Source organism: Pleurodeles waltl, chromosome 4_1, assembly GCF_031143425.1.
Source record: "Pleurodeles waltl isolate 20211129_DDA chromosome 4_1, aPleWal1.hap1.20221129, whole genome shotgun sequence".
NCBI classification, from domain to species: Eukaryota; Metazoa; Chordata; class Amphibia; order Caudata; family Salamandridae; genus Pleurodeles; species Pleurodeles waltl.
Window position 1 is genome coordinate 991,485,036 of NC_090442.1, and position 15,598 is coordinate 991,500,633.

A 15,598-nucleotide genomic window follows, 5' to 3' on the forward strand; every position below is an offset into this window, starting at 1 on the left:
TTTGATTTATTTTGAAAGTGTTTATCATTTTACATGGTTTCGATAAAAAAAAAAAGGTATTGATAAATAAGAAAAATGCACTGCTTCTAATGCCTCAAAGTCATTCTTTTTGTTAAGGACTTTCTCTGAATTGGTAAGTCTACCCATCCAAGATGGCAGATAAAGTGATACACAATAACTGGTGGGTTACGGTACTGAAACTGTGGAATTGAAGCATTGCACCACACACACAAGTCAGACTCTGTCTTCTAGAAAAACAAGCAGCGGCACAGGAAGGATGGCAGCCATGTCGGGAGGGAGGTGTGCGATGAGGCTACAGATGGCTAGAGTGTTTGAATGCTTCGCAAATGTGAACAAGATAACAGACTGATTTACAGCCCTGTTTCCTAAAATAGTAGTGCTGCGAAGCTAAGTTGAGAGGAAGAATGCTCTGCAAATGAAAAGCGAAGAATTGGCAAACACGACCGTGAAACGAAGAAAAATAAGTCCCCCAAAGAACAGCTAAACTGGACAAAGCATAATTATACAGGAGTTGGTTCCTGCTCCCAAAGAGAAACTGGAGGGACAAAGAGGCATGACTAGCCACTAGCAGGCAAGGATTTTTAAATGACACTGAAAGGAACAAATGAAATGGCTTTAAGCTCACAGAGGAAGTATACTAAAAGTATACAAGAGGTCATACACTTATGCTCGATCTAAAAATGGTTCAAGTAATGTAGAAACAGGGTCTTGAATTTATGAAGAAGTGGGTCATACTTTTCCTCCCAATCCTCATGTCTTGAGTGAACCTCCCCAACACATTAGCACTAAAAACACTTTCCTACCCTTAGGGAAATAATCACAAATGATTCAAAATAAATTTTATTGACCCTACATTCCAGATTTTGACTTGCAACATTTAGTAATCATCAAACCTATTGAGGTTGCAGACTATTATGCCAGTGAGGTACATTTTGTGATGTAAATTAGTGTCAAAAACGACCCTGAAACATGTTTCCTTTATCTCAGTTCCTTGCTTGTTTCCCTTAGATCATACAAAAACGGGCTCCAGGTTCAATGCTAGCTGAGCACCTAGATCATTTTGAAACAAAGTGCAGAGGCCACTAATCCAGAACAGCACTTAAAATGTGCTGTAGTCTTGGGTCTGTTAAAATTTTTCACTCAATATTATTCCCACCACCCACTGTGGTCTTCTTAATGTACCTGAAGGTATCTCTTGACTGACTTACAAGCACCTCAGCATTCTAATCTGCATGATGCACTATCAGAATCCAGTTCAGAGGGCCACGGGGGAAGCAGGAGCTACTGGGCCCAACCGTAGGGGTTGAGGCCTTTTACTACGATGTTATGTATGTACTAACAAAAAGTAAAAATATGGCATTCACAAACAATACACACAGTCCCTGTAGGTCAGAGCTCTAGTGTGTTAACAGGCGGGTTCCTAAATCCCATTCCCCTCTCGCTAGCAGTAGTAGTTATTACCCATTCACGACATTCAGGTTAAGTCCCACTCTGACTTTTAATAAAGTAAAAAAAAAAAAAAGCGTTCAAATGCCACAGCACTATATGGCAGGCAAGATTCCCAGGTCAGCCTAGCCCATGAATTAGTTTTACCTGCACCAGCAGGACCTGCTTTACTGGAGTCTCCAAGCTCATCCCTTTCACAAGTGATGAAGCTGCATAATCTGTCTCTGGTACGTTTTTCACATGTGGCCCTGAAGGAGCAGTGGTTGAGTGTCCTCCAGTGCCTCACACACAGTCCTGTGGAGGCAGTGGCTGGGGCGTCATCGATGCTCCTCTGATACTGGTAGGTTTCACTGGCATAGGGGGTCACCATTCTTTGCACATGGTCTACAGCCCAATTGGTACAGCAGCAATTTTCATGGTGGCCCGACCTGGCATACGAGGCCACCAACTTTATTCCGCACAAAGGCTACAGCCGGATTGGTACAGCAGTAAACTTCACTGTGACCCCACATGGTATATGGGATTGCCGCTTTTACTCCACACTCAGGATATGGCAAAATTGACACAGCAATCATCTTCATGGTGGCCTCACCTGATGTGGGGTTTCTGACTTTAAAACTGCAGATGGGCAAAAACCCCGATTTTTGTAGAAATATTTATGGCTCATTTCACTGCGGCCCTCCTCCATCATACAGGGGTTGTCTACTTTAACCTGCACACAAGCAACAACCCGATTGGTGCAGCAACCATCTCCTCAAGTCTCACTACAGGCAACTAATTGCCATGATCCCCCACCAGAACTTACTCCCTCCAATTCTCTCCTCTTCCTCACAGAGCTCTATGGGCAGTTAATTTTGGATTCCCTGGATGATTTCCTTTCACCTAGCTGGCAGGCTTCGGCCCTCAGTCCTGGTCACAGGCAGACATTTTGCAGAGCTTCTCCTCTTCAAACAGCCTGACAGGCTGCTTGCTAGTTGACAATTTCGGGGACCTTGAGCTCCCCTTCCTATAGTCAATTTGCAGACATCAATTGTGATTAGAATCTCAGAGCCCGATTCACAAAGGAACTTACGATTCATAAAGTTGTGAGTGGGGGCACTGGAATGTAGAGACTCCACCCCAAGTGCAGAGATTCCGCCACCACTTTACGAGTTGTAAGTCCCTTTGTGACTAAGACCCTGAGGCCCAAATTTAAGGATGGCCTTGCGCCATCTAACACCACATTAGTGTAATTTTTATGACGCTAATGTTGTGTTAGACTGCCAGAAACGCCACACTATATCTACAAAGTGGCGCAATGCATGCACTTTGTAACCCTTTGAGCCACATTTTGCATGCACAATGCAAAATGCATGCAAAGGGGGCACTCCGGCGCAAGGAGGCCCGCAAAAATGGCACAATGAAATCTACAAGATTTCCTTCCACCATTTTTGGTTTCATTTTTAACTCCTGCTTAAAGCAGGCGTTAAAAGGACGCACCCATTCGAATCAATGGGCCCCCTTGCACTTTGCTTCAATAGCAAAGCAAAGCGCCACAATAGCATACAAAATGTTGAGACTATTGTTCCTAATACCGCTATGACACGCTGTATTTTAAATACACCACACACATAATGGCATTAAGGAGGCACAGGGGGAGCAAGAAACGTTTCTTAAATCTGGGCCTGAGTCTTTGAAGTTTATGTTGGGTGTCTGCTTCCATTTGAAGTGGCCACTCCTCTGCCTTTCCTGCAGAACGCAGTCTGTCACAGCGTGAGTGACTTCAAATCTGATAGCCCCACAACACAGGCCATGGAAGTGACTAGAGGTTCATATTTAGATGTCAGCCATGTAATATGTATATCAAACGTTTACCCGAGGACCTCAGGCTTACTCTTTATGATTCTCTTATGAGCCCCATCTATTTCCTGAGATGTGTCCATGCCCCTTCCCAGTTACCTTTCTCTGGATCAAAAAACACCCTTTCAAGTATATACTGAAGAGCCTGGCTCTGCCTTCCTCTAGTGTGTCCCACCCAGCTCAGTGGAATGCAGAAATCCACAAATCCGGCTGGGGGATTCTTATATATTCTCATGTTCCTCCAGTTAGCCCTGGGTCTCCCAAAATAGAGTCCAGAATTTCCATTTATTGCAACATTCATAGCCACACAAATACCCAGCACATGCATATAATACAAATGCACTGCAGAGCACTTCATCTCCCATATATTGTACCATTCATAGCTACACATACACCAAGTACATCTAGTATACACACGCACTGCACAGCACTGAATCATCCCTGTTTTGTACCATTCACAGGCACACATACACCCAGCACATGTATAACACACCTGCACTGCGCTGCACTACACACCAAACCTATGTAGGCCCAGGTTGAGTTAACCACACAGCAGCAGAATTTTTAATAAGTGAGCCTGTACGGCTCACTCCAATGACACAGGTAAAAAGGCCTGATCACTTCTAATGATCACTACACCATGTGCTGCCACCAGCGCACTGATACTGCTTAACTCCTGGCAAAAGCAGTAGCCGTTCACAACTATGAGGGTGGCGCTTTGTGCGACCCTCCAAGTCCAAAAAGACCACAATCTGTGAGATAGGCCTAAGTCGTGGCACACAAGTATGAACTGTGTTCGCCCATGACTACAAAAATCAGGATCAGGGATCCAGACATAATTACAGTTGAGGTTCTCATGGCAGCGGTGCATTCTCATCATCATGACTGTTCTGTGCAAACATGCACCATCCTAACCATCACACGATTAATGTACAGAACTTCCCAGTCCAGTACACTTAGTCAAAACACCTCTTTATTAGACCATGTCTCTATTATGCAGCACAAAACAGTCATTCTTCTAAAATTCCACACACATAACTTGCTGTCAGTATACAAGACAAATACATGCTGTTTGTGAAATAAGAAGAGGTGTGTAGTCTAGTCGCTACACAAATATCGAAACAGTTGCTGTCACTGGCCTGTTTTTCACCTCCAAGAGCACTGCTGGATTTCAGTCCACAAGGAAGGTATCTGAATGTTCTTTCAGATTTTAAAATGTACATCCAGCTTTTCACATATTTATATTTTAGGTTTCCAACCTCAGATTCCAGGCTGCATATTTGTGTGAACTACACAATTCTGATTAGACAAGCATTTTACATATACATCTTTGAAAAATAGCGTTAGAAAAAGATTGGCGATGTGGATCCAAGATGGCAGCTGGCTGTTCCGGCTGATTCGGATCAGCCTTCCAGCCCGGCTCGTTTGGTCGTAGCTGTTACGGCGGCTCCCACACCTCTGTCGCGCATTCCACGTGGCAGGATTTCGGGCAGTTTCGATGGACTTGCACGTTGCTGGGGCGGTGTGCGGCCCGACCGGTGTTACTGCAGCGCGCAGCAGAATGTGCCGCGAGGAGAGCCGCGCACCGCATCGCTTGGCTCGCGGCTGCGCGAGCTCTTCAGGGGTGGCCGCTCCCCTGCCTTTTGTTTAGGGATGCCTACGGAGGCTCCGGAGGTGCAGCTCTCGGCGCCTGTTTTTTTTTAATGGCACCGAAAGTCACTAGCACGCCCCAGACGCTGTGGGGGAAATCCAGCCTGGAAGCCATTGGGGCGAAGAAAGTGAGGAAACAATCTGCGTCTCCTCTAAAGGACCAAACAGGTTCTCGAGGAAGAGGAGCGCAGCAAAGCGCGCCCGTGATGGAGAAAACAGTGAGGAATGCTGCTCAGGTCCCTGCAATATTTACTGAAATAGCGAAGCCAAAACGGACACCTCCGCAAAAAAATATTCTGCAATGCATAATCTGGCACCCTGGACGACAATGGAGATCAGGTATTTTCTACAGGAACCGGGGCCAGAAGGACAGCCAGCCCGGATAAAACAGGTACACTTTTAAAAAATAGCGGAAAGGAGGGGGGGGCCCCTTTGTCTGATGTTAACATGATTGATGGTTGACTGTCGAAGGAGGGGGCTACGGAACTGGAACTGGGAGAAATTAGTAGTAATGCAGGGACCTGCAGCTTAACTCAAAATGCTGTATCACAAGAGATTGAGGACACGCCCAAAATGTATTCAATATCTGATGTTAAAGCATTGAGCCCAAGCCAAAGAAGGAAGGAGGACAAGCTATCTGGGGCCAAAGGTGACCATGGTTTGGCAGATACTGTAGAGGGCTTTTTTTCTTTATCTGATCAATCTAAGGACTCGGATGAAGAGATCCCACTAACAGACACTGACTTAGAATGCAGTTCCTCAGCCAGTATTTGGGCATCAAATAATTTGACTTGTAGAAGGAAATCCATGAAGCAGCCTAGCACCAGGGGTAATCTGGGGACAAGGCCTAGGGGGGTGCAGCCAAATGATCAAGACAGTGCAGACGAACTGCAGTGGGACTATACCGCCACCCAGCAGGCATTTTTGAAGATGGACAGTACTAGTGATATCCCAACAGGCCCCATTATGGGGATTTCAGATCAGGCTGTGGCCCCCTTGCTGGAACTCATTTACCGCACCATGGTACACAACCATGAACAGGCCCAGAAAGAGAGCAGGAAGGCGAAAATTGCAAATAGGCAACTCCAGTCGTCTATTAAAAAAGTGGTCAAATCATATCAGGACATAAGCACTCGTATTGCCTCAATGGAGACTCGCACTGAGGCGCTAGAGACAGAAGTTAAGGCCACAGCTGCACAAACGGCAACACAGATCTCGGATATTCAGTGGAAACTTGAGGATGCAGAAAACCGCCAGCGGCGGAACAATCTTCAGATTCTGGGCATAGCAGAGGGCCTAGAGGGGAAGGATACTAGGTCCTATATAGTGTCACTCTTTAAGAAAGCCTTTCCAGACCTCCTTCTTGAGTGGAACTGGGAGACAGAAATTCAAAGAGCACATCGATTTCCACTGTTTAAGAAAAAACAAACATCCGATGCTAGTAAAGGACAGAACTACTCAAGGGCCATTATTATTTAATTTGGCAACTTTTTATTGCGGCAGATGGTATTTGGAAAAAACCCGACCCAATTCAAAGATAAATGTAGAAGGGGTATCTTTCTTTACAAGACCAGACTTTGCACATGCCACAGTAGAGAAACGGTGGCGATTAAGGCAGTTGATTGCACCATTTCAGGAGTTAGGGGCAGAAGCAAATCTGCTGAGCCCCGCACGTTTGAAAATTATTTACAAATCAACTACGCAGACTTTTTTATCGGAAATAAAAGCAGGGGAATATGTGCAGCAATTTAAAGCCAGCAAAATTCAAGATTGAGCTGTGGGTGTGGGGGAGGAGTGCGATCAGGGGAACAGTGGGCGGTGTGATCATCGAATGAGGTTTCTCTTTACCTAAAAACCTGCAGCTCTGGTGTGGTACGTGGTGTGGTCCCCATCTGGTTTTTTAATTGTTTTTTTTGTCCTTTTCTCTTTTTCTTCTTCTATTGTGGGTATTGCAGAGGGCGGGTGGGAGCTGCCGTGATGCTGAAAAAATGTTTATTGGATTTTTTTTCTTTTTTTTACAAACAGGCGGGGCTGGTGGGGTAGACGACTTCCATCTTACAGGCCCAGGGGCCTGGCGATCCCATTTGTAGGGTTTTGGGTGGGAGGGTGGACCAGGGAAGGGAGGGTAGGTCTTGAGGGGGGTTGGTGGCAGAGGGCGTAAAAGGACATACAGCAGGAAGGTTGGTGAAAATGGTAATAACATGTGGGGTGTCTTGAATGCAGATTTGGGAAAGATTAGCTGGCCGGCCCAGGGAAGGTATGGGAGACGAAAAGTAAAAGAATGGGTCAAGAAAGTGAAATGCGTATAGCTACAGTAAATGTCTACAGGCTTAATGATGGTAAAAAACGCCAGCTGGTAGGGGAAGTCTTTAAGGCCTTTAAGGCCGATATTATCTGAATGCAGGAGACCCATATTGCAGGCGCACAGAAGCATTTGATGGAATTTCCTGGATGGAAGCTAGTGGCATGCACAAATCAGAATACCACTACTAGAGGGGTGGCCATACTTACACAAATTAGGTCTTTAGTGGTTCAAAAACAGCTTACGGATGAGTCAGGCAGGCTGGTTTTGCTGGAATGCTCTGCTCGAGGGTCAAAGTTTACAATATGTTCAGTCTACGGATCAAATGTGGACGATCCAGAAATTTTGGATTTACTTAATTTGGAACTTGTATCTTGGCCAACCCCGGATGTAATATGTGGGGACCTGAATATACATTTGGATAATGTAATCCCCATTCAAGAACAGACAATGTATCAGGGCAGAAAAAACAAAGTTTTCCTGGCGCTTCAGACACTAGTAGCAAACTTTGGCCTGATCGATGCTTGGCAGATGTGCAAGCCGCATGATCCGGGCTACACTTTTTTTTCTTTTCCACATAACAAGTCAGTTAGGCTGGGTTACTTTTTTGTATCAGCATCTTTGCAAAGGGGATTAAGGGTTGAGCGATATCCCAGAATTATATCGGACCATAATCCGCAGGTCTTGGTAGTGGAGGTAGGGAAAGAGGGGCCACAAGTTAGGTCCTGGTCGTTTGATAGGGCATTATTAGCGGATCCAGTGTATGTACAAAAAATAAAAGCGTGGATCCCGGAGTTTTTTTAGATAAATCGGGGTTCTGCCCCCTGTCATATAGTATGGGATACATTCAAAGCGGCCGGCAGAGGAGAAACATTGAGGTATGCAGTAAGAAAAGAGAGATCACGTACTGACCTATTAAAGTTAATACAGATAAAGTTGAGCGTCGCTGAACAACGACTAGAGGAGGCGATGCAGAGTAAGGGAGAGACCTCAGATATTTTACATAAATTAAATGTTATAAAAGTGGAGGCCGTAAAGATTTTTATGGAAAAGGCAGCTGCAAAATTCCTGGTACATCGGCAGGAATGCTATTGATATAGCGGGAAAGTTGGAAAGCTGCTGGCCTTAAAAATAAGGCAGAAGCAGACCTATGGTAGTATTAGCATTCTGGAGAATGAGGAAGGGCTGCTAGTTTATAGTGGCCCAGAGATTCTAGAAGTATTTAGACGGTTCTATCAAAAACTATATGCACAAGAAGAGCAACCCCAGGAGGAGGAAATATTTTTTAATACGAGGAATACACCGTTGGGACAGCTACACGATGTAGATAAGAACAAATTAGAAGCTCCTCTGACAGTCAAGGAACTTGATATAGCAATCAGTGCTCTGGCAAGTGGTAAAGCAACTGGGGTAGATCAGATTCCACTTGAATTTTACAAGATTTGTTTTTTAGAATTACAAAAGGAATTATTTACCTTATTCCTTGAAATACAGTCAGGGTCTCCCCAACCGACGTCATGGGAAGAGGCTAAGATAATAGTTTTCTTAAAAAAGGATAAGGAGCCACATCTATCTGGCTCATTTTGCCCGATATTTTTGATTAATAGTGACGCCAAAATCTGTGCTAAAATACTGGCTAACCCATTAAGTTCAGTGATTTCTAATCTGGTATCTCCGTGGAAGCATGGATTCATTCCAGGAAAAAGTACAGCCAATCGTGTAAGACGGGTTATTACATTGTTGGATGCCAGGGTCGTGGCTAAGCTTCCAATGGCAGTCATACTGCTTGACGCCGAAAAAGCATTTGATCGGGTCCACTGGCCCTTCCTATGGACAACCTTGTGCAAGAATAATATCGGCCCTGGGTTTACTGAGGCGATTCAGCAGCTCTATCATAACCCTGTTGCCACCTTGCAAATCGCTGGGCTAAAATCAGCTCCTATTATTATTCATTGGGGTACACGGCAGGGTTGTCCGTGTTCACCATTGTTGTTTGCCCTATATATTTATCCTCTGATAAGGAAACTGCTTAATAATAACCAGATTAGTCCAGTGATATTGAGAGGGGGCCGCACAAAAATACTTGCCTATGCAGATGATATCGCAGTAGTTACAACTGACCCCATGACCGCCTTGCAGGAAATAGAGCAGGAGGCTGCGCAGTTTGGATAAAACGAAGTGTCAAATATTAGTTAACGGCTGGACTGCTTTTGAGGACGAGCTTATAAAGACCCAGGTCCGGTATTTAGGAGTTAAGTTGACAGCTAACCTTGATGAGTTAGTAGAAATAAATCTGGCCCCGGTTTTAACTAAGGCTAAAAAGGACCTGTATCGTATCAATAATCTGCATTTATCGCTTATGGGACATTGTAATGTGTTTAAAATGACTTTTTTTTACCTAAGGTGCTCTACCTTTTTAGAACTATACCATTAGAAATTGGACAGGAATGGTTTAAATTAATGGAAGGGTTGACCAGCAATTTTATATGGTCTTATACTAAATCACGTCAGGCCTTTCATTTTTTGACGCTTCCAAGAGAGAAAGGGGGGTGGGCACTCCCCAATTTCAAATTATATTATATTATCTGGTGGCTGTGTTACAATATGCACAGACACTATGGGGGTCATTCCGACTCCCGCCGGCCGCGGTAACCGCAGTGCCGGCGGGAGCCGCCAGAATACCGCTGCGCGGTCAGAAGACCGCCGCGGTTATTCTGTGTTTCCCGCTGGGCTGGCGGGCGACCGCCAGAAGGCCGCCCGCCAGCCCAGCGGGAAACCCCTTCCCACGAGGAAGCCGGCTCCGAATGGAGCCGGCGGAGTGGGAAGTGTGCGACGGGTGCAGTAGCACCCGTCGCGAATTTCAGTGTCTGCTATGCAGACACTGAAATTCTCAGTGGGGCCCTCTTATGGGGGCCCCACGACACCCCTCACCGCCATCCTGTTCCTGGCGGTCAAACCGCCAGGAACAGGATGGCGGTGAGGGGGTCGGAATCCCCCATGGCGGCGCAGCAAGCTGCGCCGCCATGGGGGATTCCTCAGGGCAGCGGAAAACCGGCGGGAGACCGCAATTTTCCGTGTCTGACCGCGGCCAAACCGCCGCGGTCAGAATGCCCTTAGGAGCACCACCAGCCTGTTGGCGGTGCTCCCGCCGACCCCGGCCCTGGCGGTCAAGGACCGCCAGGGTCGGAATGAGGCCCTATATGCTATGGATAGATCTATACAAGATACCTTTCCCTCAATTTACACATTAATTTTTGGCAAGGAGGCGGATGCAGTCTTCTTACGGATTTTGGAACCTAGCTATTACAAGAAGGTTATATTTAAAACGATCAACTCCGCCTTCCAGGTTTGGGTGCAGGTTAAGCGCAAGATAGGGATGGGGCGGGTCTGTTATTACACACCGCTTTGGAATACACCAATGTTTCCAGAAATTTTTAAAGATTATTACTGTATAGGATAGGCTAGCCGTGGCATTCAGAAAGTGGGGGATTTTTTTTCTTCCGGGTGGCCATTTTAAGTCATTCGAGGATCTAAGTGTAGAGTTTGCCCTGGATAGAAGGGATTTTTTCAAATTTTTACAGATTAGGAATTTTTTATTAACCACTTTTAAACAAAATCCATGCGGGGGCAAGATCAAGCTGATGGAGGTTGTGGGTCAACCCATAGGTTGTACTATTAAGAATTTGTACCCGCTCCTTCTAGATTCAGTACAGGATGATATTGCACTACTTGTTAAGAAGTGGGATTCGCGGGTAGGCGCTAAAGAGTCTGAAGTGTTTGACTCTATAGAAATGGCTCAGAATGTGTTACTGTCGGCCGGTCCGCAAGCCCAGCACTATATGGTTTTGTATAATTTATACTATACACCGGTCAAGATTGCTAGCTGGGGAAAAAGTTTGAGTAATACCTGCCCACGATGTGGAAGTCTGGAGGCAGATCTTTGCCATATGTTTGTTGACTGTGTGAAATTATCAAGATTAATCTATGAAATATCTGAATTTTTGAAGAAAGTTATGAGACAGGACGTTAACTTAACACCTCAATTGGTTTTGCTGGGGGTCGATCATTCTGTCTGTAAGAACAGATTTAGATACTTTTTGTTTGTGGCAATGTCTGTATTACGCGGATGTTTAGCATCTGATTGGCGGGAATCAGACCCTCCATCTTGGAGTCAATGGATTACGTGGCTCCTATCTGTATACCATTTGGAATATAGCCTATATGATATAAAGGGTGCCGCAGCTAGGAAAAAAGGCTTCAAAATTTGGGCATCTCTCGTCTCATGGCTCCAGGGCCCCGACAGTGGACTGGTTAAAAAATGAATATGTTTTTATTCTGTATATGATAATGATGGTAATATCTGATTTTTTAGATTTATGTATGAATTACGACGCCCTTTCTATGATGAAATTTTTTGTACTGCTGGGTGTCCATAAAATAAAAATGTATAAAAAAAAAAAGAAAGAAAAAGATTGGCACCAGCTATCGAACAAGGTGTATTATAAGGAATAAAGTACGCCCTTCAGGATTGAAATTATATTGCAAGTCACTTCAGAGTGCTTTAAACTTCCAAATCATCTCTGCCTTTGTGTTCATTCCTGCATGAGGCCACAGAATTCGTTGGTGGTGATGACTAGCAATATCCTACGATGTGCAACGTGCTTGTGCAATGTTCACTATGCAAATGCAAATATGTGTGCATATGTAGTGCTTGTCTGCTTTTTGTGTGCCAGGGCTGGAGAGTATCAGCTCCATATTTAAATAGGTATGATTTTGCGATGCTCTCTTTCCCTAGTTCAATTCAGAGCTGCAATTTTGGTTTTAGCGCTGTGTTGCACAGAAAATTCATAATTCTGCCCCTTAATTCCATGTTAACTGCTGTTAAAAGGACTAAATCTGAGTTTACACGTAGCTGGACGTTTACACGTAGCTAGCATAGGGACGTTAAAAATGTAATCAAGAAAACAAACAGGTGGTTTTGGCACTTTCTGGGAATGAGATACAATGCAACAGGATTATATTACAAATAGCCTGGGGACCTATGGTCAAAGGAGATTGTAAGTCTCGGCATACTCTGGAATCCTTTTGGACTCAGCTCCCTTACGTTTGCAGTGTTCCTGAGTTCACTGCCAACTATCAGACATGCTATGAATGTATCATGTGTGCTATGATACGTCCGTCCTTTGTCCATGGACATCATTTAGGGGTTCCATACACCCCTGTATGGAGGGGTGGGTTCCATACACCCCTGGCATTATCGTTGTGGCCCCTGGCTTCAGAGGTGGCAAAATCAGTGCCAGGAGCACGGTGGCCGCAAGTCCTTATGGACTTGGAGCTCCTTTTTTCTCTCATTTTTTATTACACTAATAGTAAATAGTGTTTAATTATTCTCTATTAGTGTAATAAAAATGGAATACAGTTAGCTGGCCTATGGCCCTCCCTGGTAGCAGAGATAAGTAAAAAAGTGTTTTTAAATGTATGTTGTGTGCGTGCTTTTGAGGGTGAGGGTGTGTTTATGTGAGAGTGTAAGGGTGAATGTGTGAATATGTAAGCATGTGTATGTGTGAATGTAATTGAAAGTCAAAAGCCGTGTGATGTCACTTCCGATAACCCTTGCATTTTGATGAATTGACGTTCATGCTTCTATTGTAGATTTTAACCAAACTGGAGTCCTCCAGTTAGCTAGATTTAAATCCCATGGATCCCTACCTCAGAAAGTTGGACATATAAATGAGAGCATTTTACTGAGTGCCAATGCTATACTTCACCAACTACATTCCTGATGCCAAAAGTGCTCCAATTCAATAAGGCTCTTCAGAGCATGTACTACAGTGCATGCAGCAGTTTTTGTAGTCCATTCCCACTAGCATTTTACTGATGGAAACCTGTCACAACCAGGGGCAGCTACCGCCAATCAAGAATGGCAGGGGGGGTGGCTTAGTGGAGGGAGGACTGTCAGTGGGGGGGAAGGGGGTTATATAAAAAAAATTAAATGTACCTGCCTGATGCCCCTCTGCCAGCCACCTCTTTGACTCTCCTCTATTCCCGGCACTGGTGCACAAAGCACAGGCTTCTAGTTCAGATGCTGCTCTCATGCTAAAGCAAGCATGAAAGCCGCTCAGGGATTGGCCTGACAGGCCGGTTTGATGCTCGCTCAGGCACAGGGAGCCTGTGTCATTTCTCCAACTTGGCTGTGTAGACTCCCATGGCTCAGTCAGACGGTGCCAAATATAATTATTTGTCACTGCCAGACTGAGCAGGGGGATAACTTTCTTCTGTTATTATGGAGGAGCCGCCCCTGATCACAGTGTTTTCATTTTTGATTAGGTAAAAAATTAGGCTTTTAGTGGAGAAATAGAATCCACACAGAAAACACCATGTCAGATGACAGCTCCATTGCTGATAAAAACATGTAATTGTACTTTGCTGATCTGAAGCAGTGACTTAGTGGTGGCTCACAGATATGTTTTTATTTCAGGGAAGCAGCAGCAGCTTTGCCAAATGTAGACGAAATAAAGAAAAACTTGAAAAAAGCAGAAGATGTACAAACAAAAACCACAGAGGCTCTTGAAGGTGTAAACAACGAAGTGAAAGAAATTACAAAATCAGTATCAAAGGTTTGTTTCTTTACATTTTTTAAACAGACTTTATGGGTTTCATCTTTGACATATCACTGTTCGTGTTTGTGTGGTTTTACATACTGTTTTACAAGTAGTTTCACCAGGAAATATGCAATTGCTTTGCCAACCATGACTCTCTCCTTCCTTAAGCCCACCATTTTGGGGTCTTCAAAGGAGACCCAAGAGCCACCTTCCATAATACCTTCAACACCTCCTGGGTGTCACAAATTCAGTGTGTTCCCCATGAGTGTAACAAAGACCCCGCAGCTCCTGCTGTGCGGTGGGCCCCCGATATCCAGGGGGCCCTCTCAGTGCAATACTTGAGTCTGAGAGCTCCCGAATAAGCTCAGAGGGGGGCTCCTCTTTGTACTTTGTAGGAGAGCCCCTTCAAGTTTTGTTACGCTATTGGTGTTCCCACCAGGTCCTTTGGCAGAGGAATATGCCCCAAGGCATAGACCCTTCTGCACACTGGGCTACATTTTGTGTTTAGTAGGTGCATCAAATATGTTTTCAAGTGGTGTGGCCTTCGGGAAATCATAGATTTACCCCAAACCTGTTTCCATCATCTCAATTCTTTGCTTGTTTCCCATAGGTGACTAAGCACTAGAAAAGGACAATTTTATTCTACTCATTAGTACACAACACCATATTCCACAGGTGTCTCCAACTAGTCGATCGCGAGCCGCCACTAGTTGGCAGAAACCTTCAGAGTAGCTCCCAGCCTTGAGTTAATTTTTAAAATAAGAACTGCAATGAATAAGTATTGCGTTTTTCTTTTAAAGTTTTGTTTATTCTACATTATTATCAGGCTGCAGATGGCAGAGCCTCATTATATGCAGTGCTCCACTCCGAGTTATGACCCTGGTGAGTCAAAGAGGTTTAGTACTGAAGCAAAGAGGTATTTAACTCTTGAGTAAAAGTCGTCATAAACTCAGTATTGGAGCTGCAACCAAAATGGTGTTTCTGAATACTTTTATCTGAGAGAAAATTAAAATGGAGAGTTAATTTAAGTTAACTCTTCATTATAATTCTCTACCATTTACAAACGTCACATTTACAAACAGTAGGAATCTTGCTCCCAGTGGCTAGTAGACCCAGTGCAATATTTACAACTGAAAAAGTCATTTCTTTAAGTGAGAGCAATTTAAAGTGGAGAACAATGTTTCTATGAAACATTAGGGCCCTCATTACGACTTCGGCGGTCTTACATAGACCGCCGCAGCCACGGGTGGCAGAAGACTGCCAGTGCTAACGGTCTTCCGACTGCCACCACAATTTTGGTGAAAATCTTTTAGCAGTCGTGCTGGAGGTTGGTGGCGCAGAGGCGGTTCCACAGCCATCACGGCAACGTCACAAGGACTCTGCCTGCCATATTACAGGCAGTAATACGGCGTGGTGGTGTCCTGATGGTGGGTCACTGCCGGCGGTGGAAGCGCCGGGTCCCGTTCCCTGGTGGACGACCTCCTCGCCAGACAAGGTAAGTCGATCGTCCGACAGGGGAGGAGGGTGGGAGGTGTTGTGTATGCTTGTGTGAATGTAAGTGTGTCTGCGTGTGTGTATGCATGTGTGTATACATATGTGAATGCATGTGTAATTGTTGAAGTGAGTGCATGTTGGTATGTTTGTGTGAATGTGTGTCTGTTGGTGCGAGTGTATGCGTGTATGTGTGCGTGTTGGTGAATGCGTATATGTATGCGTGTTGGTAAATGCGTGTATGCGG

The 15,598-nt window shown here is 44.8% G+C and overlaps 1 protein-coding gene across 2 annotated transcripts in view; it reads left to right on the forward strand.

Annotated features, from left to right (window-relative positions):
- The window catches only part of LAMB4 (laminin subunit beta 4), a 724,082-nt gene that overhangs the window by 664,502 nt on the left and 43,982 nt on the right, over positions 1 to 15,598 (forward strand). For both annotated transcript variants that reach the window (XM_069229818.1, XM_069229820.1), the window contains one exon: positions 13,737 to 13,875. In XM_069229818.1, the coding sequence (XP_069085919.1) occupies positions 13,737 to 13,875 (139 nt within the window). The remainder of the gene's footprint in view (positions 1 to 13,736; positions 13,876 to 15,598) is intronic.